This window comes from Phodopus roborovskii, unplaced genomic scaffold (genome assembly GCF_943737965.1).
Source record: "Phodopus roborovskii unplaced genomic scaffold, PHOROB, whole genome shotgun sequence".
Classification (NCBI taxonomy): domain Eukaryota; kingdom Metazoa; phylum Chordata; class Mammalia; order Rodentia; family Cricetidae; genus Phodopus; species Phodopus roborovskii.
Genome location: NW_026125648.1, coordinates 500,836 through 525,025, shown reverse-complemented (window position 1 = coordinate 525,025; position 24,190 = coordinate 500,836). Strand labels below are relative to the sequence as shown.

The 24,190-nt window shown below is 38.1% G+C and overlaps 1 protein-coding gene across 3 annotated transcripts in view; it reads right to left on the bottom strand.

Annotated features, from left to right (window-relative positions):
- Chrdl1 (chordin like 1) overlaps window positions 1-13,539 on the bottom strand; it is a 105,681-nt gene extending 92,142 nt beyond the window's left edge. Inside the window, exons 1-2 of one of the 3 annotated variants that reach the window (XM_051177965.1) lie at window positions 13,236-13,539; window positions 9,463-9,611 (exon numbers count right to left, since the gene is read on the bottom strand). In XM_051177965.1, the coding sequence (XP_051033922.1) occupies window positions 9,463-9,541 (79 nt within the window). In that variant the 5' untranslated portion in view covers window positions 9,542-9,611; window positions 13,236-13,539. The remainder of the gene's footprint in view (window positions 1-9,462; window positions 9,612-13,235) is intronic. The other 2 variants (XM_051177967.1, XM_051177964.1) reach the window with 2 other exon arrangements.
- Between the last annotated feature and the right edge of the window lie 10,651 nt (window positions 13,540-24,190).

Below are 24,190 nucleotides of genomic sequence, written 5' to 3'. Positions count from 1 at the left end.
ACTTTTTCTTAACAAATTTATATTCACTCTAACAGATAGTCAAGTGATTTGCATTCTATATATAAAACTTGTTTCAGAAATATCTGGTATACTTGAAAACATACTTATGATCATGACTCCTTCAAGTAGAATTATTAGTTTGGCACAGTTATATGTACCTGGGGCTACTATATGAATTGAAGGAAGCTATAATCTATTTTTAAGATAAATCTATGGTTGTACATATAAATAGATCCTGTATACCGTGTATATTATTCTTCTCTCGCATGAATTATTTCACTGTATGGTTTCTATCACATATACCTATTTAAAATATCAAGTTAGCTCCCTCTATTATGGGGTTATGGAGAAACCTGGTGCTAGGGAATACACAAGGATGACCCCAGCTAAGACTCCTAGCAAATCATTATATCATATTTTAACATCTTATTGAAGCCACATTACTATCCCACTGTTTTCCAAACTACACTATCAGGAAATGTAAAAACCTTATTCAAAACCCATTGCTGATAGAAAACCAATTCCAAAGCAAATATAATGGCCTTACAACACATACATTAGTTCCATGCCAATTATACGATATTTAGCTAATTATGGCTAAAAAGTGATCCTTAATGAAGAAAAAGACAGGGACCACAGGCAGGTAAGGAGCTAAATAGTAATACTGGTGCAGTTAAATGATGTTCCATTAATTAATGACATTGATGTTCTGAGTCATTAAGTGGTACTTTAACGATGCTCAAAATGGAGTGCTTTTTATTAAAATCATAAATGTTTCTCTAAGAGCACACAGAACAATTTTCACTTTTCGAAAACTAGGATAAATCCAACTTCAACATATGCTTATAAGTTTGGACTTTAAAAACGTTTGACGCGACCCGGGAAAGAGTTTAATGAGCTACAATGTATAATCAGCCACACAAAAAATCCCAATATATCATCTTGGAAGAAGCATAAATGGGCTGGTTTTGTTGAAATGAGATGTTACACTAATCTCTAGGAGAGATGAAGAAGAAAAGTCAACAATCTATTGCCAATAGCTGAGAGAGATCAGCTGGGGAACATATAACTTACTACTAACTATCAGTATCTGAGAGTCGCAAAGTTATTCAACTAAGAGGTCAAATGGATCTTCAACCTGCATCATTATAGCCAGTTTTTCAGACAGCTCAGCTGGCCTTAATTAGAAGTAGAAATTCTTGCTACTTTGGTAGCCCCTGTTAACAGGAACAATACAAAATGTAAACAGCCACGAAGAGCACATCTGTGCCATCAGTGTTCTTCCCCTCTCCCAAGATTAAGTCAAAGGGTCAAGAACTCTAATACTAGTCCAAAATCAAGAAGACATTCCCATGAACTGTTTTTGATGACAGCTCTTAGTGTAGACACATCACTATGTCAGTATTACAATAATATTTATTCTACTATAACACATATGGTCGGTGGAAAGGGAGAAATGAAGCTTTGCTATGAGTTATGTGAAGTAGACACACCAAGTAAACAAATTCCTTTTTAATTATTAATTTCCTTAAAAAGCTCCTAGAATAGTGAGGGGGGAAAGAAACACATTAAATACTTTCCTTCTGCCCATTTATCAAACTTGAAGCACAGTGTAGGAAGTGCAATATGTAGTAGTTATACAACTTGTTTTTATTTCCCTAAAATGAGGTTTTAGAGTTGAGGATTCTATCCCATTCTCTTGGGACATTAAAAGTACCTTGTTAACAGTTGTGAGAAACAGAGTAAAAGGAAATGTGAGAAGAAGTCAAATTCCTCATTCTGTTGTTATGATTGATTCCCTCATCCAGGAATTAAAAATTTCAATCATATTTTCTGGGTCATTCTCCCTAAAGTAACTCATTTACACACACACACACACACACACACACACAGAGAGAGAGAGAGAGAGAGAGAGAGAGAGAGAGAGAGAGAGAGAGGAGAGACAGACACACAGGGAGACAGAGAGAAACAAAAAACAAAAGACAAACAAAAATAAAACACCATACCCATGTAAGGTATTGTACACAAGTCATGGACCACTCTCTACTTGCTTTGTGACTACTTCAGTTTTTTATTAATAGGTACTCAGATACTATGGGAATAAAAGAGTCTGTAGTTTGAAGATGGTTGACACTGGCGGAAGGTAACACCATTGACTAAGATGAGAACTGGAGATAAGCCATGAAATTTCAATTCATCATGTCCTTCTATCTCTTATTAGCATGCATAACAGAGAGTGGATGGTATTCTCATTAGTCTTTCTATGAGGCCATGGGGAGATCCTTTTACAGAAAGGCTACTTGGCTGGTGAAACCTGACCTGAAATTTTTTCTGGCTAAAAAATCTGTTCCATGTCATATGGCATAGGACTGTGGGAAAAAATCCAAGTTCTTGTTTAAAAGAAAAATCTTCCCTATCAGCACCTCACCTTCACAAGTTTTGGCTAAAGGGGACCTTCTGTTTGACTGGGAATATTTTCTGTTTGACCAAGAGTACAAGTTGAGCTCTTGAATGTTTCACAACAGAACCAAATTTATTCCTTGTACAAACATCAAGTAGCCAACTTTCACTTTAGACAGCATGAGTGTTTGTATTTTTAGAGATAACAAGTGTGAATTGTCATAAGAAACACTGATTCAAATTGGTTTCAAAACAGTGTTTTATTTAATATATATATATATATGTATTTCTCAACTTAGAAAAAGACTATAAATAGCTATAATAATACCTGTGATTATCCACAGATCTTGAAATTATGATTGTTTTTCTTACAAGTTTATATATTTAATGCATGTCTATCAATGAGCATCCATTCTTAAACTAGAAAACAACTGTTAATGTAAAAGTTTCTTGCCACAGTTGTTATTAGTCTAATAGGTATATTAAACATACATTACTTAATAATTTCAACATACCATAAACCAATTAACCAATGTTACTAAATGTTAAAGTACAAAGACCACATTTTCTCGTTATTTATGAAAGGTATTTATTTCATTATTACTTAATTTCTGCCCTAATCCTTTAAAAATAATATGATAATTTGAAAGAAAATGCCCTCCATAGGGAGGTGTGGCCTTGGTGAAGGAAGTGTGTCACTGTGGGGGCTGGCTTTGAGGCCTCTTTTGCTCAAGTTTTTCTCAGTGTGACAGTCAGTGGACTTCCTATTGCCTGCAAAATGCAGCACTCTCAGCTCCAGCACCAAATTTGTTTGTACCCCGCCATGCTCCCTATCACAATGATAATAGACCAAACCTCTGAAACTGCAAGTGAGCCACCGCCACACCCAATTAAATGTCTCATTTATAAGAGTTGCCATGGTCATGATGTCCCTTCACAGCAATGAAAATCCAATCTAAGACAGATGGCTAATAGAGAAATACCAAAGGGTTCCTCTTTATCATATGAGATTCAGCTTACAACTGTTCTCCTTGTACCACACTGAACATATTTTATTTGAGTATCTCATGATCAACACAGCTTAAGTGGTAGATGGAAAATGGGAATACTCTATAGATGTTACTGCCACTTGTCAACAAGCCTGAAGTTTCTCTCTCTCTCTCACTTTTCAGTTCAGAAGGCACAAGCTAAATTTAGAGGAAAGATGCTACAATCTACCTAACAACATTCTAACTGTATCTACTTTTTCTTCTTTAGATAGCCTGTATGTTATTTCATCTTTAAAAACCATTACTTTCAACCCAGTCTTTCATCTCTAACCCATATCCAATGTTTTTGGAAGTGGCCAGGCTATAAATATTAAATGAATAAAATTCTCTTCAGAGTGACTTTGTGATATGATTAAAAGTCCAGGTGGTTTGTGCAAAATACACAAAACCGAAGTCATTGTTTCTCTTGTTTTATCCCCACAAAACCTATTCTTATTTTTAGCTCTCTGTCCAGAGCAATAGAATTCTTCCCAGGAACATATTTTTAACCTTTCTCAGAATTTTCAATTAGCTTGTTTAGGTTCCTGAATAATTTTTTTATCTTAGCCTGTCTTTTGAGGATTCAAATTTTATTTTCACTTGCATCTATAATTTGATGTGGATATGAATATATATGGTATAGATGTGTGGTATCCACATGTGATATAAATGTGTATGTATGCATGTGTCACGCCTATATATGTAGACTAGAGGAAGATACTGGCTGTCTTGTTCTATAACTCTCTGCTATATTTCTTTGACATACAGTCTTTCATTGAATCTGGTGTTAGGTTGATGGCCATCAAGTCTCAGCATTCTATCTTTGTCTCCACATTGCTGTGGTTACAGGCATATGCATACATGACCATACCTGGGTTTTCACATGAATTACTAAGGATCCAAACTCAAATCATCATTCTTGCTGAGCAAACAGTCTTCCTCATTATGTGACTCCCCAGCCCCAACATCAGTAATGACATTGGAGATGAACCTAGGGCATTGTACCTGCTGGGTAATCACTTTACCTCTGAATTCTATCCCCAGCCTTTGGTTCTTTAAGTCCCAGAAGGCACATTGCTTCTCTTAAGGAAACAGAGTTACAAAGGTCTTTATTCATTCAGTTAGACCTTCACTTACATATTACATTGCTGCCACTGCCACATGTAAAAGACTGGGCTTAAGTTCAAGAAAATGAACTGGCTTCTTCAAAGAATTTCCAGAGCCAAATTGGTATAGTGAAGAGAATATTGTATTTGGAGATTCTGTGCTTTAGTTCTGACTCTGGCTGGCATTCACAGCAATCTGTCTCTGCACCAAGTCAGTTGACCCCATTTAGTTACAATTTTTCAGCTTGAAATTTAGTGGACTACATAATTTGGCTTTTAAAAATGTTTCTACAATTACTACAATTTATTAAAAGCTAATCTTGTCCCAGCCAATATGCAAATAATTCTGGTGGCCCTGATGGTTGATCTTAGTCATCAACTTGATGGTATTTAGACATATTATGGAAACTGTGATGGGATTTTTAGATGATGTGGGATGCACTATCCTAACTATAGGAAGCACCATTCCATGGGCTCCAGTCTCCATCTGCATGAACAGAAAAAAGGATGCTGAGTAGCAATGTTCATCTCTCTCTGCTTCCTGACTACAGACACAATGTGACTGACCAGCTGCCTCACATTCTGGCAGCCATGTTCTCCTTGTCAGGATGAACCATACCCTGAAAGTGAAGTCCTCCTTACCTAATCTTGCCTCTTCTGCCAGGTATTGTGTTACAGCAATGGGAAAAAGATAATCCAATGGGGATCACTATTTTTTCCATTGTGTTTATAGGAAAACTTAAGACCTCTACAGCAATATTCCCCAAGTATGTAAGACAGACATAAAATGAAGGGTTCAGTCTAGGCTAATCCCAAAGTCATCATGCTCCCATATTTAAAAAAAAATCAGAATATACTTTGAAAAACATTAAGCTGTCTAGCTGAGGGTTAAGTAAGTGCTCCTTATGTTAGCCCAGGTTGGCCTTATCTCACTTTACCTCAGTCTCCCTTGTGCTAAAATTACAGGCACATGTACCATGCCTGACAAACTTATCTGATCTTATGGTACCATTTCTTTCTTCTTCTTCCATCTGCATGAACTTTAATAGGTATACTCTCTTAATTGCTTCTTCTTAATATGTAATAATCATGTTAAATTCTGTGGTGGTCCTAAAATGTTGTGCTCTCTTTCTGGCTTTCACCAGAGATACAAATTGCATATCTCCAATTTGCTAATCTTCTTACTACACTGGTGGCTTGCCTTTCCTGAGAATTCTAAATTCCCACTTTATTAAATACCAACACAAAAGTTTGCAAGCTTTAGCATGGAGGAGAGAAATGAGTGAGAAATCTAGTTTCTCAGATCCAGTTTACTTTTATAGAGGAGGAATGGATCCATGTGCCACATTTTTGTCTCCAGAAACTCTGCCAGACTTAGTATAGTCTGGTTCATTAGAAACATATAATAAAATATTCTTCACAACTCAGTTCTTCAAGTTCACTTTGATCAATACTTCATTACCTAAGTTAGAGCTGCCAAAGGGGGCAAACTTGTCAGCCCATTTGTCCCATATTTGCATGAATATTATGCTGTGAATGTTACGCTCCTTTGAACTTCAAAAGAACTTCCTGGCCTCATTGACTACAACTTTAACAACAGAGCATAATGGAGTTATAGAAAGATCTTTTCCTGGCTAAAGACCTCAAACTTTGCTGATGCTGGACAGTAGCAAACTTTTACATAAGCAACAAATGGCTCATTCATCCATTGCAGTGCACTATCAGTATTTCCTGGTGTCCTTAGCCTGTCTTCCTGTTTGTGAAAGTGACTACAACTATAACTAATTATCTAGCAGCAAGGGGCAACACAGGCCTTCACCACTCCTTGTGAAAAGAGTTTTCTGCATACAAAGAATTTGTCCAAAAATTCTTCATTTTCCCCAGCAACTGAAAGAAGATCTTCTACCATAAGGGCACCCCACATGCATCCTATCCTGGCTGTTCCAGATAGGAGAGTAAACATGTTCTTGGACTTAAAAGAGTCTATTTTAACCAGCACCTGAAAACTGAGGCTTCCTCAAGTAAAATGGAGACAGGCAGCATGAACAGATGAAAAGTTTTAACACTTCTATATTTGTACATTTTCTCAAGTCTATAAAATTTAAAAATAACACTCCTTTTAATGTATTCCCATGCCTTCCTTTCTCCTGTACTAGACAGTAAAATGTAAAATATGTCTCTTTACTTTGAAGAACAACTTTTTCCCTTAAAATAATAGAAATTTCCACTTGTACAAATTCTGGAATATATACTATAAAAAGATCATAAACAGTTCTTACAAATCTACCACTCAGAGGCTTAAAAAGTAATTCTCTATTGTATTCCCATATATGCATCTAAATTTCACATGGAACAGAGACCTACAGATAAACTCCAGAAAACAAAATGCAGTAATATATGGTGGGAAAAACCTTCCAGGAAATTCAGTAGCCACAGTGGAAAAGAATACAATCTAGCCACACAGAATTTTAAAATTGATATACAAATGCAACTACAATAAGCAACTTCCAACAACAAATTATACATAAATAAAGCAAGCTCAAAAGAAAAACATGTAATTAAGAAGTCTATTTAAACTAAATGTTATTGAAAAGATCACATAGGAATAGGAAAATATCAAGGCAAAAATGAAATATAATTTCTACAATTAAGATGATCCTCCAATATAAAGATTGTAGCACTTTTAATAAAGAAATTATAAATGGGCATTCACACACAGGTAGCAGTAACTTAATGAAGAGCACTTTGACAGCAGTTAACAAGATGAAAACTGAAAGTTTCACCAATGCCCTTAATTTGTAATGTCAAAAAGTAGAAATAACATATATACCTATAAATAGAGGATGGTTAGTTAAACAATGGAACATACATGCAGTTGCAAATTATATAGGCATTAGAAAGATGACATTGTTGTTAAGAAATATTTTGATATGACCTGGAAGGTTATTATGTTTATATTTATCTTTCTGAATTTAAGAAAAAAACTTTATAAGGCCAACAAATACTTTTCAAAAATGAATTTTTAACACAATACTTGAATCATTTATGGGATATTTTTCATTGAATTGTTCTTTTCCACTGCTTCTGCTTCCAACTTGTCATTGTTAGTGAGTCAATATAAATATCTGCATGAACACTTGCATGTGTGATGGTAACATACATGAAGCATATGCTATGAGATTTCTTCTTTAGTAAAGATTAAATTTTGAGTATCTTTGATTTGGATGTGGCCAGATGCAGATGAAATGTCAGTAAGAATGACTACGATGGTGGCCTCACCATAACTATAATCTGAAATATTAGATCAAAACCAGTGCCTTCAGCCATCTGTTACACAATTACTTTTACACAAACCAAATATTAAAATAGCTTGAGAAATAATCAACACAAGGAAACATTAGAAAGTATCAGTTTAGGGCTCATAAATCATCGTTCTTTGCTTTGTCAACAAAGCTCTAAGTTTTACAGATAATATTCCTCAATGCTTTGTAAGTATGGACGACCTCCAAGAAGAGATGGCCTATTGAGAGTTATAATATTCCCCACGCAGCCATCAGCATCGCAGGCTATAAGGGAAACATCTTTCTAAGAGACCAGGAATTTTTACTCCCCACTGGTTGTGAACTGAATTAAGAAGGAACAGACAACATTTCTATCACATGTACTTAAATAAGAAGAGAGTGTTCTGATGTGATGGAAGGAAACGTAGGTGATGTGAGAAAGACAAGGGGAGAGGCTGATTCAAGTTTCCTTTCATTGTCTTCCATTTATGCCTCAGTCATGCCTAGATATCACTACAGATCACTGATGCTGAAGTTCCTTATCCAATGAATTTTTTTTTCTCCCAGGAAGAAGACCACTCGCAGAGGAAATCATTGCGGGACAGAAACACAATGATGGGATAGGCTTGGTTCTCCCCTCCACGTCAACAAGTCTTCTGCCTCCCATATTTAATTCTATGTATAGAAGAGATAAATGTTTGTGATGGGATTCAGATACTGCCACAGCTCCTACCAAGAACATTTTACAGTTCCATCTGATGAATAAGTTCAGTGGAGCACAGAATATGCTCTTACTAGACCAATTCCACTATGTGCTTCTTTTTTTTGTTTTTTCTTTTTTTGTCATTGTTTCTCTAAATAGGAGCCAAGCTCAGTCACTTCCTCCAATTTAGAGCAGGCGTTCACCTCAAAAGTGGCTGCAAGTGGCCGAAAGAAGTTGAGGCCTACACTGTTCAAATGCAGCAGAGAACTTGTAATAATAATAGATTCATCAGTGCCAGAAAAAGGGGGGGGGGGTTAATTACACTTCACACACACACACAGCCCTCTGTTTCCTCTAATATGTTAAGCCATATGGACAGTTGATTTTTCTAGAACTACTCCCTGGGTTTGGGTGGACATTCTTTTCAATAAATGACATCTAATTTCTTAACAGTTCTTGGAAGCTAAATTTCATCACTGGGTCTGAGTCCAGTTCCTTCACTGATTTTTCAGTATTACAGATATGCAAGGTCTGCCTTTCTTTGCCTTTTTGTTTTTTTTTTTTCTTTTTGTTTTACTCTTTTTAATAAACTAAAACTCTACTGAAGAGTCTGAAAATGGGAAAAAATCCAGCTCATCTGTCAGATATTTCTAGAGTTACGTAAAATGGAATGATATTTCTACAGTTGAAAACAGGAAAGTAAAAATCTGTCATGTGTTCTTTGAGAAAACTATATGATAATCAGAAAAACAGCCTCAAGTTTAGTTGGACTGATTCAAAGCTCTCATTTTTTTTATCAAGTCATGCATAAATCAGTAACAGTTACTTTCTTCTCATAGAAAAATGCCACATTTGAGCTAATCATAATCCCTACAGATTATAAACACAGGTTCAAAGATATGATGAGTTTGAGGGATTTTTTTTTTTTAATGCAAGACACTTACGTTTTACTTGCTCTGTTTTGCTTCCTTCTAGGAAAATAAAGAACAAAACCAAGGAGACTATATATTTCACGCCTCCCATTTTCCACGTTCTTCTTCTTTGAGCTACTGCAAAATGTAACTCAGAGACTCCAAGAACTGATGGACTAAACCTGTTGAGAAGAAAGCAGAAAGAAGTAATAAAAACAGATCCCTTGGAACTGATGAACATGAGTGATACTTAGGTTTCTAACTTGCTAGAAAAATCACTGAAGAATGTACCGGAGTGCAGGCATTGTTTGTAGAAGACAAAGGACTTGCCTCTTTTGTAAAGATTATGAGAGGAAATTCACATGAGTTGAGTACATATTCCTGTGCAGCACTGAGGCTAAATCCTTACAAGTAAGTTATTGGAGAAAAAAAATTGAAATTTTTTCTAAAGAAATTGAAATCTATTTCTTAGGACATTTTATTGTTGTTGGGTGTAGGTAGAAAATCAGGAAATTTGAGTTTATAAAAAAAGCTATTTTGGCAAATTGTGCACAAGGAGAAAACTTTCAACTGCAATGATGTCTAAAACCAAGCATAGTATAGTCTTAGCTTCAGACTAATATTATCATTAATCCTTTAGCGTCTTTCCTCAATCGGTGTTTCTCTTGTATCTTCTATAAGATCTAAAAGAATCTTCACTATGAGTGCTGATGTTGGAAAAGATAGATGTAATCTGATAATGAATGCAATTCAGCATCTGAGACATTTCACCACTTAGAACAATTCAGATATATCCTTTCCCATGAAGTCCATTGGGAAAGGAAATGTAAAATGGGTAATTTTAAAAGAAAACAAGCAAATTTCAACAGCGATTCATTCAATTTGTCCCACCACGCAAGAGGCTGTTAAAGCAACCACAATTCTTTAAAAATAGGCATTGGTGGGAAGGATTGAAATCTTCATCTTTTGAAGCCTTAAAACACAGAGAATTTGCTTGCATCCTGTCACAACTATTTTCCATGGACTTTAGAGTTTATAAAATTCTTCCAACAGGAGATTGGAAAGTATTTAAATATTCTGGAAGCATTGCATTCATTCTGGTGTTAATCCTGAATAGTAATTTATGCACAGTGGTGTTTTCAGAGAATCCAATGTAAATATTGAACATAAACTATGTATTTGAAGGAAAGAAGTGTATGATGCTCACTTTAGAGAACTGAATCTTTTTTGGGCTCTAAAGCGGATGTTACAGTTTTACTTTAAATGCTATGAAACTGTTGTGATCATTAAAAAATTCATTATTTTGGTCCAGCCTTGAGGTGCATGCTTGCAATCCCAGGAGGCAGATGCATGAGGATCACTCCAAGTTCAAGATCAATAGGGTTATACAGGGATACTTTGTAAAAAAAAATGCTGCAGATTATTAATCCATGCACACCTGAGAACAAATTGATGTTACAGAATTGTTTGTGCTAGCAGGCTGATTTGTACCACCCATCTGCTTTCTTTTTCAGCTCTCCTAGCACATCATGAAAGGTTCAAATTCTCCTAGGGTGCATCCTTAGCCTTGTGGAAGCCTCAGTTCTGATGCTTTTTATCTGTTCTGTAGTCCCCCAACCGACTTTCAGTCATTCAAAATATCCCTGTATATTGAGAGCCACTAGATCCCCTTGAAACAAAGCATTTTCATTAACAGTTTAACACAGCCACCCACCTCAACGGAGTTCTTTCTGAGCCTACTTTAATAAGCTTTTTCCTCTGAGCCTCCAAAGACAAAGATTTCTAACTGTTGAAATCTAATTTATCACAATCATATATGGCTCTCAGAGGGTACTTCTGAAAGCATGGCTTTTGAGTCTCCCCATGCAAGAATCAACAGGGTTGTTTTTCTTGTACAATGGTTGGGCGATTTGGTGAACAGTAGCATTGCTTCATAACTCAAGCTGGCAAGAAAATGGCCCTTAGAATTTTTGCTTTTCTTGGGTCCCAACTAAGGTTATGAGCAAACAGGAAAGTTGGTGACTAGAGAGCAATTAATCTCTTTTGGCATTCCTGTCATCTATGTGGCCTCCCAGGAGGTGATGGAGCACATCAGAAAATGAATCGTTTTATAAATATTCACTTGTGATTTACAAGATCCTGAAGTCTTGCCTTTGTATTTTTGTGGAGAAATATGAACTGAGACGGGTTTCCACTCGAGGGCTCCTCATTATTCTATTTCTCTTTATTCCTTTACCTTTCAATTTTGGGGCTGGGGTAGTAGAAGACATTTGCTGGGACTATAGCAAGAAACACAAGCATCACTCAGGAATCATCCGATTCTTATTCATGCAAAGAGCCAAAGTGTCCCTAATTTTTCAAATTATACTTTGACCCAGTTAACTGGAGTTATTTCTGCATTAACTCTCTGCTTCACACAGACTGCTGTGCTATTGAACTTGCACTGGCTCTTTGACAGGTTACTTAGAAATGTAACCACTGCCATGTTAGGGTGGAAGATACAGGACCCAAGAAGAAAGGAACAAAGAAAACATCCCCCCCACCTGCGCAAATAACCCTGGTGGTGAGGATGGGGTGAGAAAGTGTGTGGGCTTTCTAGGAGATGGAGAAATGTTTCAGATACCCGGGGAAAGGCATCTATCTATTCAGGTGCCTTTAGGAAATTAGTGTTCACATTGCTCGTTTGCATCAAGCAAAGAGACCAATTGCTTCTTGCTCAGCTGTAACTGCAAGACCATCTGGGCCCACTCTCCAAACAGGTCTCCTGAGCAGAACAGACCCAGAGACATCGCTAAGGAAAAGCCAAGGATATATAGTTGTCAGGCAGCCCTTCCCACCTGACAGTGTCTCTTTAATACTCAGGGAGAAGCTTGACTGACCTTGTAATTTCAGTCAATATCATCTGTGGGACATCCCCTTGGGTAGCATTATTCTTTCTGACAAACAATAAGACAGACACTGGAGACTTCGGTCCTTGCCCATAAGCTGAAATCCCCCAACAACAAAAGCTCAGTTAACTCCTGGGGAGGGGGCTGTTGCCAAAGAAAGAGGAGACATTGAGCCCAAGTGTTCTCTTTTCTCATGACTAAGAAAGCCTCGTTTGGGCTTATAAAACACTTTCTGATCTGCCATTGCATTTTCTTCCATACAATTATACCTTCAAACTTCGTGGCGTGCAGCGGAGAGAGAAGGAAATCAGACTTGAGTTAGTGGCAGGACTGGAAGGTAGGTTTCCAGGCCCTGAAACCTAGCAATCCTACTTGGTTTCCTGAGCCTAGTGTCTCAAACTCTGATCTCAGAGGTCTGGGCCCGGAAAAAAGCAGGGGTGGGGGTGGGGAGATGCCTAGAATAGACAGGGGCCTCTGCTTCACTCACCCTGTTTCATTAACGTATTGTGAACCAGTCCACAGCACTTCTCTAAAGGAGCAAAAAGAGCTCTTTCCTGAACACATGTAGTCATAAAGCAAAGCTCCAAGCCTATAGGTAGCTTGGCAGGGAGTGCCTGTACTGCCCTTGGAAGCTTAAGAACTACCAGAGCAAGTATAAATGCAGGCGGAACTGGGAGCCACAAGTTGCAGGTTCAAATCCTCATTCCCCATCCCATCTCATGGGATATCTAAGGTTCTACCTTTATTCCATTAGCAGGACCATAGATAGAACTGGTTGGGATGGCAAGTCCCACAGTTCAAGGTGCCCTGTGGGAACGAACAGGGGCAGTTCCAGCAAACAGAATGCACCCCAACTGTGAAAAGGTTGGAAAGCTAGGCAGGGGATGGGGGAAAGGCAGCAGGGCATTGCTTACTGACCTGGGCACTGGCCTCCTCCTTCTGCCACGCTTGCACACGCTCTGAGTTCCCTGAGGCGCTCCTCCGAGGTCTGGGGCTTGCAGGTTGTGGCGAGAGCTTGAGTGCGCGCGAGGGGGGAGGGGGGACTCAAAAGTGGGTGGGAGGAAAAAACATCACCGCCCTCGCACCACGAGGGAGCAGAGGCTCACTTGGCTCCAGGGGGCAGAGCCAAGGCGCGGGCACTGCGGCCCGGGGCCACCTGCCCGCCCGCTTGTCTGCTCCTCACTTGGCCAAGCAGCCTGGCGCTGGCGGGAAGTCCTCCAGCGAGCAGCCCAGCTGCTGTTAGCACTCACCGGTTCTTGGTCCCAGCACAGCGCTTTATTCCTACACCCCAGACCTGAAAGTTACAAGACGGGAGAAAGTGTGAGGCTCAGCAGGCACTTTCCCATCACGCAGCGCCCCACCACACACCCCTCCTTTGGCTAGTAGAGCGTTGGGGTCTTAAAGGGACCGCACATCTTCTGCAGCCCATCCTCCTCCTCTGCAGTGGATGCTCCCAGGATCTCCACACCTCTGGTCAATATCCTGAAGACCCTAACTCTAACTATCCATGGTTCCCCTGCCTGGATTCCCTACACCTTCTCTCATGAGGGGGCAAGGACCCTTCCCTCTGCACCTGGTCTGTTCCCAAGCCTGAGGTCTGTGTGCAAGTTGAACTGATCTCACAAATTACTCCCTAAAACATGTTTTATCATTTCTTGCCATTTCTCCTCTCCTCACTGTGTCAAGGGACAAAGACTTGGTGTTTTTATGGGGGTGATGAGGATAAGGGGTAAGGAAGGGGGATGGACATAGAAATCTCACATGCATGAAGAAATCGATCTCCCAATCCCCGGCCACGGAGGGCGGGGGATAGTTGGGGTATGACAGACCAACCAATTATTGTTAAATATATTTAAAAGATAAAAGAAAACACTTGAAGCAGCTCATCACCACCACCGTTTTAGAAGTCCTGCACATTTTATGTTGGACTAAGGTCCTGACTTTCAAAAACCACAGCACAGGGAGCAATGTTTCTTGGAGCTCATAGATACACTACTCCTGATGTGTGTTTCTGTGAAGAAATACAGTTATAGAGATTCATCATACTCCTCCAAACTCACGGAAGATCATTTTTGACAGACAGTACCCATTTGTACTTTAAGTGCCCACATTTAGAGGAGAGCTGAAGGGTGTTTTGTACATGAATTGGATGATACTGATATTTGAAACATCTGTGCTCCACTTCATGGTACTACATCAATATTAGTATTTAAAACCCTCACACTTTTCCTTATAATCTAAACTATCAGCAGCCTCAATTGTGAGGTACTATGAACCTCCTGTGCCATTCAGGTCAACTTCTTCATTCACAGAAATGGATACTAGCAGTGTGTTCATCCAAGGTCACACAGCTAGTAAATGACATATTTGAGATTCTAATTCATATATTCTGATTCTGAACTCTCTGCACTCTATGATCTCCATCTACAGATAGAAATAAAATTGATGTTCAACGAAATTATGGGTAGCTAAAAGCAAGCCAAAAGCAAGCAATGGAGTAAGCAAATAAGCAAACAAACAAAAACCCAATGAACAAATGAAAATTGAAGCAAGTATATTTGTTCTTGGAAGGAACCCTCTTTTTCTACCTACTTAAGCATTAATATCATTCAACCAGGCCTGGCATTGCTGGGCATGTTTATTTCACTGTTAACAAAGGAGAGACTCCCTTTCTGAGATGTTGCCTTGGGGGCTTAAAATGTCTAGCTCCAGTCTGTAGCCATACTTCTATAGCCATACATCAACACATGGGTTCAATTTGACTAGTAAATTAGTTTGAACTTGGAGATTTGTTGCCTTATAACTGCTTCTGTGCCATTTAATGTGCGGATATTCTGTATCACTAAGCAGAGTTCTTCAAGGACTAGAACTGGTGTTCAATTTCTTTGTGTGTGTGTGTGTGTGTGTGTGTGTGTGCTCCAACTCTCATCATCCCTTCCAACATGTTTACAGAAGTATTCATGGGTTTTAAGAACCAGTGACAATCATGGATCCTAGCTTTTGAAATAGACTCATTGAGTTTTAAAAGCTCATCTAGCTGGCTAAAACCACTCACCCCTGCTGGTTGATATAGTATCTAGATTACTGAATGATAAAACATCCCCACACTTAGTGGCTTAAAGCAAGTTACCATTGTCAATTGGTTCTGCTTAATTAGTTCTATTGAATCAACTCAAGATCATTTATATATTTTTTTGGCAACAGTAAACGTGGCTGCTGTAATTCCTTGAGCAATTCTTTATTAGTATAAATGTTGTGGTCTGTCTTTTAGCTCTGGTGTTAATTCTTAAATTGCAGCTGTACTTTAGGTGTATCAAAATATAGCCTTTGTTTCCAACTTAAGCTTATGACTCTCTGCACACTTTATCTTCTCTATGTAGTAAATGGAAATGGGATCACAAATAATCTCATTCTTATTTAGACTTTTTATTTTCTGTAAGATTGTTAATTCATTTTCAGCTGTAAGAAATTACTCAGAAGGATCTGGAATCACCTACATTCCCCTCATACTAAATATATGAGGGAATATATAAAATATATATATATATATATAGAGAGAGAGAGAGAGAGCTATGCTCTATCATTATAGCCAAAAGTTGGCATTTTGACATCCCTTCATCTTACTCTGTTTTCATAATTTTAAATGTAGTTATTTACATGTGTGTACAGTTCTGTGAAATTTTACATCTGTAGGTTAATATCACCATGACCAGTCTAGATGTAGATCACTACAATGATTCTGTTATTATTTTTAGTCACACCCATTGTTTTCACTCCTCTACCTGTCTTTGTTAAAATGAAACCATTCTTCATGACAATACTTTTAACACTGAAGAACATTAGATGGGATCATGCAGTATATAATCTTTTGAAAGCAGATGTTTCTACCAGGATGATCTTCTAGAAGAAAATTCAAGTTATTCTACATATCAATAGCCTGATCTGTTTGTGGCTGCATAATATTGTATGCTACAGCTACATCTATGTGATCACTCATTGAAGTACTGATTCTAAATTTGTGCTATTACAAAAAATGTTGCTATAAATATTTGTCTACAGTTTTTGAATAAACAGTATTACATTGCTCTAGAACAAATGGCCACTAGTGAAATTTTGGTTTGGCAACTGCACATATAATTGTATAAGTAATTCCTAATTCTTTTTAGAGCAATTTTACTTTTTAAAAATATGCCCGTTGCCAGTGTGTGAGAGATATAGCTTATGTGCATTTCTGCCAGTATTTACTGCTGCTAATAATTTTATTTATTTATTCTAGTAGATGCACACTTATATCTAATTTTGGTTTTAATTGTATTTCCCTAATATCTAGTGACTTTTTTCTTTTTTTCTTTAAGATTTAAACCCTCTGGGCACTCCTTTAATCCCAGCACTTGGGAGGCAGAAGCAGGTGGATCTCTGTGAGTTCGAGGCCAGCCTGGTCTACAGAGCAAGTTGCAGGATGGGTTCCAAAGCTAAAGAGAAGCCCTGTCTCAAAAAAATCAAATGAAAACAAAACAAAAGCAAAAAAGATTAAACCCCATTTTGTAGCTCAGTCTGACCTCAAACTTATGCTCTTCTTGCTTTAATTTCCAAAGCACTAGAGTCATAACTATGCGTTATGAAAGCTGGCTCTAATGATACCCATCATCTTGTCATGTGCTTATTTGATGTTTGTATCTCTGTGAATATTTTCTCCTAGTATCTAGCATATCTTTTATTCTCTTTTCATGGTCTTTTACAGATAAAATTGGTTTCTTATAAGGATGTATGTATGTGTGTGTGTGTGTGTGTGTGTGTGTGTGTGTTTTCATGTATATATGTTTGTCCACGTGTGTGTGGGCACATTTGATTGTATATGGGTATGGGGTCCTAAGGGTGATGTCAGGAGTCTCCCTTAATTGCTCTCTATCTTGTTCATTGGGAGAAGGTCTCTTGGATTGAACCCAGAGCTCATCCACACAACTAGTTTAGCTCCTGGCACCACCCTCCAAACATTGGACATACAGGGAGCTGACATAGCACTTAAGTGAGTTCTGAGATCTGAATTCTGGTCCTTATGCTTGCTGTTTGCTGTTTGTTTGACAAGTGCTTTACCCACTGAGCCACCTAGCAAAGTCCAAAATTTACTTTTATGGATCATGTTTTATAGCAATGTCTACTAAATTTGTCTAGTTCTACCTCTCAGGAATTTTTATATATACTTTTGTTCTGAAATTGTTAACAGTTTTAAGTTTCATGTTTAAGTTTATTATCTAATTTAAATTGATTCATACATGAAATGTGAAGTTGAGGTACATTTTTTTTCATAAGGGTGTATAACTCTTCTACTATCTTTTGTGTATAAAATTGCCTTTACAGTTTGGCCAAACAATGATTATAGACACTGTGTGGAACTACAGCCATGAACGCTGTGTGCCTCTACATTTATTTAGTATTTTTAATAATATATTTATTCTTTTAAATTTTATTTTACATTCCAGCCACAGTAGTTCCTCCTGCCCCTCCTCTCTTTACCCCTCTTCACCCCCCCTCAGACCACTCCCAATCCACTCCCATGAGGAGTCAACAAAGTCTACCACAATAGGATGGGACAGGGCCTAGCCCCTCTCCCATGCATTAAGACTGAGCATGGCATCCCACGGTGGGGAGTGGACCCCAACAAGCCAGCTCATGTACCAGGTTTGTATTGTGCTCCTAGTGTCAGGGGCTCCTCTGATAGTCCAACCTTCACAATTGTGCCCCATATATTTGGTCTCCTGGAGTCCCTGTAGTTGTAGGTCTAGAGTTCATGGGTTTCCACAAGCTTGATTCAGTTGTTATTGCAGATTTCTCCATCATGATCTTGACCTCCCTTGCTCATATATTCCCTCTTCCCTCAGAGCTAGGCCTGGTTCTTGGTTGTGGATCTCAGCACCTGGATGAAGGCTCTATGGTGATAGTTGGGGTATTCACCAATCTGAATACAAGGGTAGGCCAGTTTGGGTATCCTCTCCACTGTGACTAGGAGTCTTAGCTGGAATTATCCTTGTGGATTCTTGGGAATTTTCCTAGCACCAGGTTTCTCTTTAACCCCTTAATAGCTCTCTCTATAAAGGTATGTTTTTCCTTGCTCTTCCACTGCAACCCTCATGTTCTCATCCCCTCCTCTCTCCCCTCCTACTCCCACCCTCAGTTAACCCAGTAGATCTCATCTAATTTCCTTTCCCAGGTGATCCATGTGTCCACCTCCTTGCTACCTAGCTTCCCTGGAGCTGTAGATTGTAGTCTTATTTTCCTTTGCTTTACATCTTGGGTTGGAAAGATGGCTCAGCTAGTAAAGGCTAGACTCACATCCAAAATTATTTAGTTTTATAAAACATGTTTTACATTGAAATAGAATTATATTGTCTCCCCCTCCCTTTCCTCCCTCTGCCCTTTCCCAGCTACCTTCATTCAAACCCCTCCCACGTCTCCCTACTTTCAAGTTGGTAGTTCCTTTTCATTCATTGTTGTTACATATATGTCCACATACATACATACATACATGCATGTATACATATATCTTGCTGAGTCTATTTTCATTGTTTGTGTGTATACAGGTTCAAGGCCTGCCACTCTGCACTGGATACCTAATAATGGGGGTTCACCCCTGGGAGAGGGTAATTTTCATCCCAGAAGTTGTTAATTGTCTGTAGTTCTTTTTCTAAGGGCAGGTCCCAATGAAATTCTCTACCATGTTAGCAAGACCATTGATTATGCAGTCATTTCTAAGAGAGGCAGTCCCACAGCAGACTTCCTGGCACTCTGGTTCTTGCAATTTTTTCACCCTCTTCCAAGATTTCCTATGTCATAGATGCAGGAGCTGTGATGTAAATGTGTCTATTGGGTCTAAGCTCCTCACAAACTGTTGATATTTGCATCATGTCCAGCTGCAGGTTTTTGAAATGGTTTTCATTTGTTGTAAGTGGGTGTAAGGATAAGGTTTAGAATGTAGTAAGGAATTATTCTTGTCTCCTTTTAGTTCATTCATAGTGCCTTGCACATTTCAGCATAAATCTTCTGTACATATCTTCCTAGAGTCATATATGCATATACATGTGTATAATTTTCCTTGAAGAATTGTGAATGTCATTGTGTTTTAAGCTCAGTTTACATGTGTTCATCACTAGTGCTTATAAATGCAATTAATAAGTTGTGATAATCTACAAATACAGCTTATACTGGAGAGGATGTGGAGCAAGTGAAACATACCTCTATTGCAAACTTGTACAGAACTCTGGAAATCAATATGGCAGAATATCAATGTTCTCAGAAAATGGGGAATCAATTTGCCTTAAGACCCAGTGATACCATTCTAGGGCATATACCCACAGGATGCTCAATCATACCACAAGGACATTTGTTCAACCATGTTCATAGCAGCTTTATTTGTAATAACTAGAACCTAGAAACAACCTAGATGTCCCACAACCAGAGAACAGATAAAAGAAAATGTGGTACATTTACATATTGGAGTACTACTCAACTACAATGACATCAGGAAATTTGAAGGCAAATACATGGAACTAGGAGAAAAATCCCAGAAAGACAAACATGGTATATACTCACTCATAAGTAGATAACAACTGTAAAGCAAAGGATAACCAGGCTAAAATTCACAGACCTAGAAAGGCAAGGTAACAAATAGGGTGGGGGCAGTGCATGGATCTCCCTGGGAAGAAGAAATAGAGGGCATCTCCTAGTTGGATTGGGGGGTGGGTGGGCATTTGAACTTGAGGGTTGGGGGTAGGTAGAGATGGACAGTACTGAGAGAGATGACTGGAAAGGGGAACATTATGGGTCAGATAGAAGCCTGATAAAAGGTAAATTCCCAGGAGTCTACAAAGATGGCCCCAGCTAAGCCCATCTGCATGGGCATGACAGTTGTGTAGCTTTGCATATTTGTGGGACTCTTGGCAATGGGATCATAGGCTGTCCTTGTTGCTTTAGCTAGCTCTTGGGAAACTATTTCTCACCCTGGACTACCTTGCCCAGACTGAATGCTGGGGTAGGTGCTTGATCTTATGGCAGCTTTGATATGCCATGCTTTGTTGATGCCCATGGGAAACCTGCTCCTTTCTGGAGGAAAATGGAGGAGCAGAGGGGAGGTAGAGGGAAGGAACTGGAGGAGAGGAGGAGGAAGGGGAAACTGTGGTTGGGATGTTAAATAAATAAATGAATAAATAAAATCTTTTAAAAGGATGCGGTAATCTATGCTTCCTGTTTCAGAATATATTCATGACACTGGAGTTAAGATACCATGTGGGTACTGGGTACTTGACCACTGAGCCATTTATCCATCTCCAATGTCTAGCTTTTAAAACACTTCTTACTCAATTGAAACATGAAAAGTTAAGACTGCTGATTTAAAAATGACTGGCCATATATAAATTGATGGGTGTATTATAGTATAGGTTTACCCCTTTGTAAAAAGGCAAATTAGCCCCAAATATTTATCAGTCAGATACTTTATCCACAGACCATTTAGTACAAGTAAGCTGTAGTGCTTAGCTTTGGTTGTATGCATTTTTGTTTATTACTGAAATTTTGGTCTGTGTTGTATTTTATTTCTGTTAGCCATTTATAATAAGGGCTGAAGCAGGATTGATTTTCATTAGTGCAATTCAGCTAAGATCTTGAGCTTTCTTCCTTTAAGGCTAATATAAGATTTTGACTTCTCTTCCTTTTTTGGAATAGAACCTTCCCATCAGATTTTATTTGGTAACTAAAAGCAATACTTCATTATTTCTGGCTGTAAAGTTTAAGAATGTATGATTTGCCTAATACCCTCCTCCTTGTCACAGCAATAATTAGTTAGTGTAGATATTTAAATGAGGCCTCTAATTTCTGAATAACTAAGAAAGGCAGGTATATTCTCACTCAGAGTGAGTGAGAAAGGAAGCTCTCTGTGTTAAGTCTCTGAGATTTGGAAGATACTATTTTTGTAGCATAACCTAACTGACAGTGGCTGCTATTACAAGTCTGTTTCCTAGAATTTTTCAAAAACCAGCAAGTTAAATATTCAAAATAATAAACAGCATCTTGGAACCAGAACTAATAACAACACATACTTTTTTGTTATTTGATTGTTTTAGCGCGGGATATTGAACCCAGGGATTGGTGCATGTCATTTATACTCTAATAGGAAAATGAATCCTTAAGCCTAGAATCAGTCATTGGTTGGAGAAGGTTCAGTACAGAATTTTTAGTTCTGTTGTCAGATTTCCATTAATGCATTTCAGTTGTTTCTAGCCAAGTAAAAACAGCTCAAGCTAATTTTTATTTGTCCTTTAGATTATATATGAATAGTATTTTTATAGAAAGGTTTTCCCTTTGTGGGATATTTTTTTAAAAAAATTATTATTTTTCAAAAAAGATCACATTCTCAGATTTATAATACAGGCCACGGCAAAGGAAAAGTTTTGCTTATGGAAAATATGGGAAACATACTGATTTATTCAGTCAAAACAAACTCATCATACTGTATGATATTACAATAAATATCTAATTATCAAAGAGTAACTTCCTTGCCCCAGTGTAATAGTGTGCCCACAGTTGCAGTGAGTGGGTCACATGGACAGAACATAAAATAATCAGTTCTTTTTCATTATATATATATATATATATATATATATATATATATATATATAACCAAGTCCATTTAAATGAAAACAAACATTTATAGAAAATATTTGGGAATTTGGGCGTCGTTCTTTCCAAACTACTTCCTGCTGGTAAGGGACGCTGTCATGGGGGATTCTAAGAAGATGCAGAAATCCTGGCTAAAATAATCAGTTCTAACCAACATTTGTCATGTCTCACAAAGTTTCCAGAATTATTTCAGCCATTTTTACTCAAGGATGCTACAAAAGCAAACTAGAGTTGTATGCAAGTGTCATGCTGTGTTTAGCCAAATGCAGTATAGAAAGGGCTCTCTAGAAACTTTATTGCTATAGCCTATTTAACCACTTTACCAGATTTCATTTGCTTAGATGATAGCTCATTATAGGATTCTAACGTACCCATAGTTACTTAGAGCTACAAGGAATTTCCCAGATTATTTATTTTTATTCCATGAGGTTGGTTCATTATCCAGTTTTTATTTCTTTAGGACCAACACAATGACAATCTTGCCTTAACTACAGCTTCTAGCTTCCTTGGGGGAGTAACATGATACAATATAAAGAACCAAGAAATGAGAATCAAATGTAACTTGCCTTTGATTTTTAAAAGGTGTACAAACTTTCTCATTCTGTTTCCTTATATGTAAAAATGGTTGATAATGATGCTGCTGTTGCTATTCAATACTCTATCATAGTCAGTGGCTAGCATAGTAGTTGTTTTCATCATCAGCTTCTCCTTCTTGTCTCCATTCATTTAATCTAAATGTGAGAGCTATTTGACAGTGAGGCAAGTCATTTATTAGCTACTGAATCTAGTCTCCTTGTATTTAGAAGAGGATGGGGATAAAGAGCAGGAAGAGAAAACCCAATAATTAGCTCAGCTTCCAACTGTGTTCTTCAAGGCTTAGAATGAGTTGAAGAGTAGAATGGCAGCATACCTTCAGTGGGACAGTGAATGAAAATCATGTTCTCCTTGCACACAAGTGCATCAGCATTAGGTGTTGTCCTGGTGCCTAGAGAATATCATAAAGTGCTAGATGCAGATTTGGAGCTCTAGGGTCTTCTCCATTATGATGGTAAGTGGACTACTAAACAGGCCGTATGCAGGAATATGGGAGAAATCACCTGGATCTTCTCATATTCCAATAGCCTGCTCTTTCTGTTGTCAAGGTAGAAAAATGGTGTTTCAGATTATTTTTCCCAAATTTGAATGAGATCTGAATAATATTTTGTTTTCATTATTGGGAGATTTCACACAAAAGCGTTGCTTCTGGTTTCTTTTCAAAACTTAGCATTGCTAGTGACATGGGGCTGGCATGCCTACATGGTGACATAGGCTAAAACAGAGCAGAGGTTGGTGAGTTCAGAGAGCATATGTACTCAGTGACTGTGATAGTCCCCACTACACCAAGTTATGTCTCTGCATAAGCTCTTGTTTCTTTTATTCACTGCTGTTACCTTTCTTGCCCCTAGAGGCATTTAAGTCTGAAACATGGTGTGCAGTAATAATGAAAAGCTGTGTCTTTAGAGAGAAATAAAAGCTTTAATTTATAGCAATTTCCAATTTCTGTGTGTAAATAGTCCCAAAATAGCCAATTCCCAACTAACAACATGTCAACATGTTGTCACTTGGTATGAAGTTGGTAAAACTTGTGTACAGTCCTTTTACAAGCTGGTAAGAGCTGCTCTGATTGGAATCTGCTCAGAAAGATTTAGTAAGCTATTGGCATGGTCAAGAGCATGAGCCAGAAGACATTATTCACAGGCTAGGATTCAGAAAGTATGCAAAAAATCTGATCCAGCCCCTTACATGGAACCCATCATTACATCCACACTGTTGCCTTGTTCCCTACCTCTTTTTTTAGAAGCCCACAGGCCAATTATGCAGCCATAGGGCATGGATAATCTTCAAGGAAGGTGTGGGCTGAGGAATGGTTGGCACTAGCTCGATGAGGTCAGGATGCAAAGTACAGGACCACTGACAGTACTACTGCGTTCTTCTCACTGACCACTAGACCCCCTTTCATCCAAGAAGAAAAAAAAAAAAGTAGAGGATGGAACTGGAATCAACAGAGGGCTGCCTATTTAGAAACTTAGGATAGGGACAAAATGAACATAGGCTGTGACTCATATGCAGGAATCTCTTCTCACACTAGAAGTGTGAATCTAATTGACATCATATATAGATAGTGGGACAGTCAGCTTCTCCTATCTCATAGAAGAAAGTGAGTA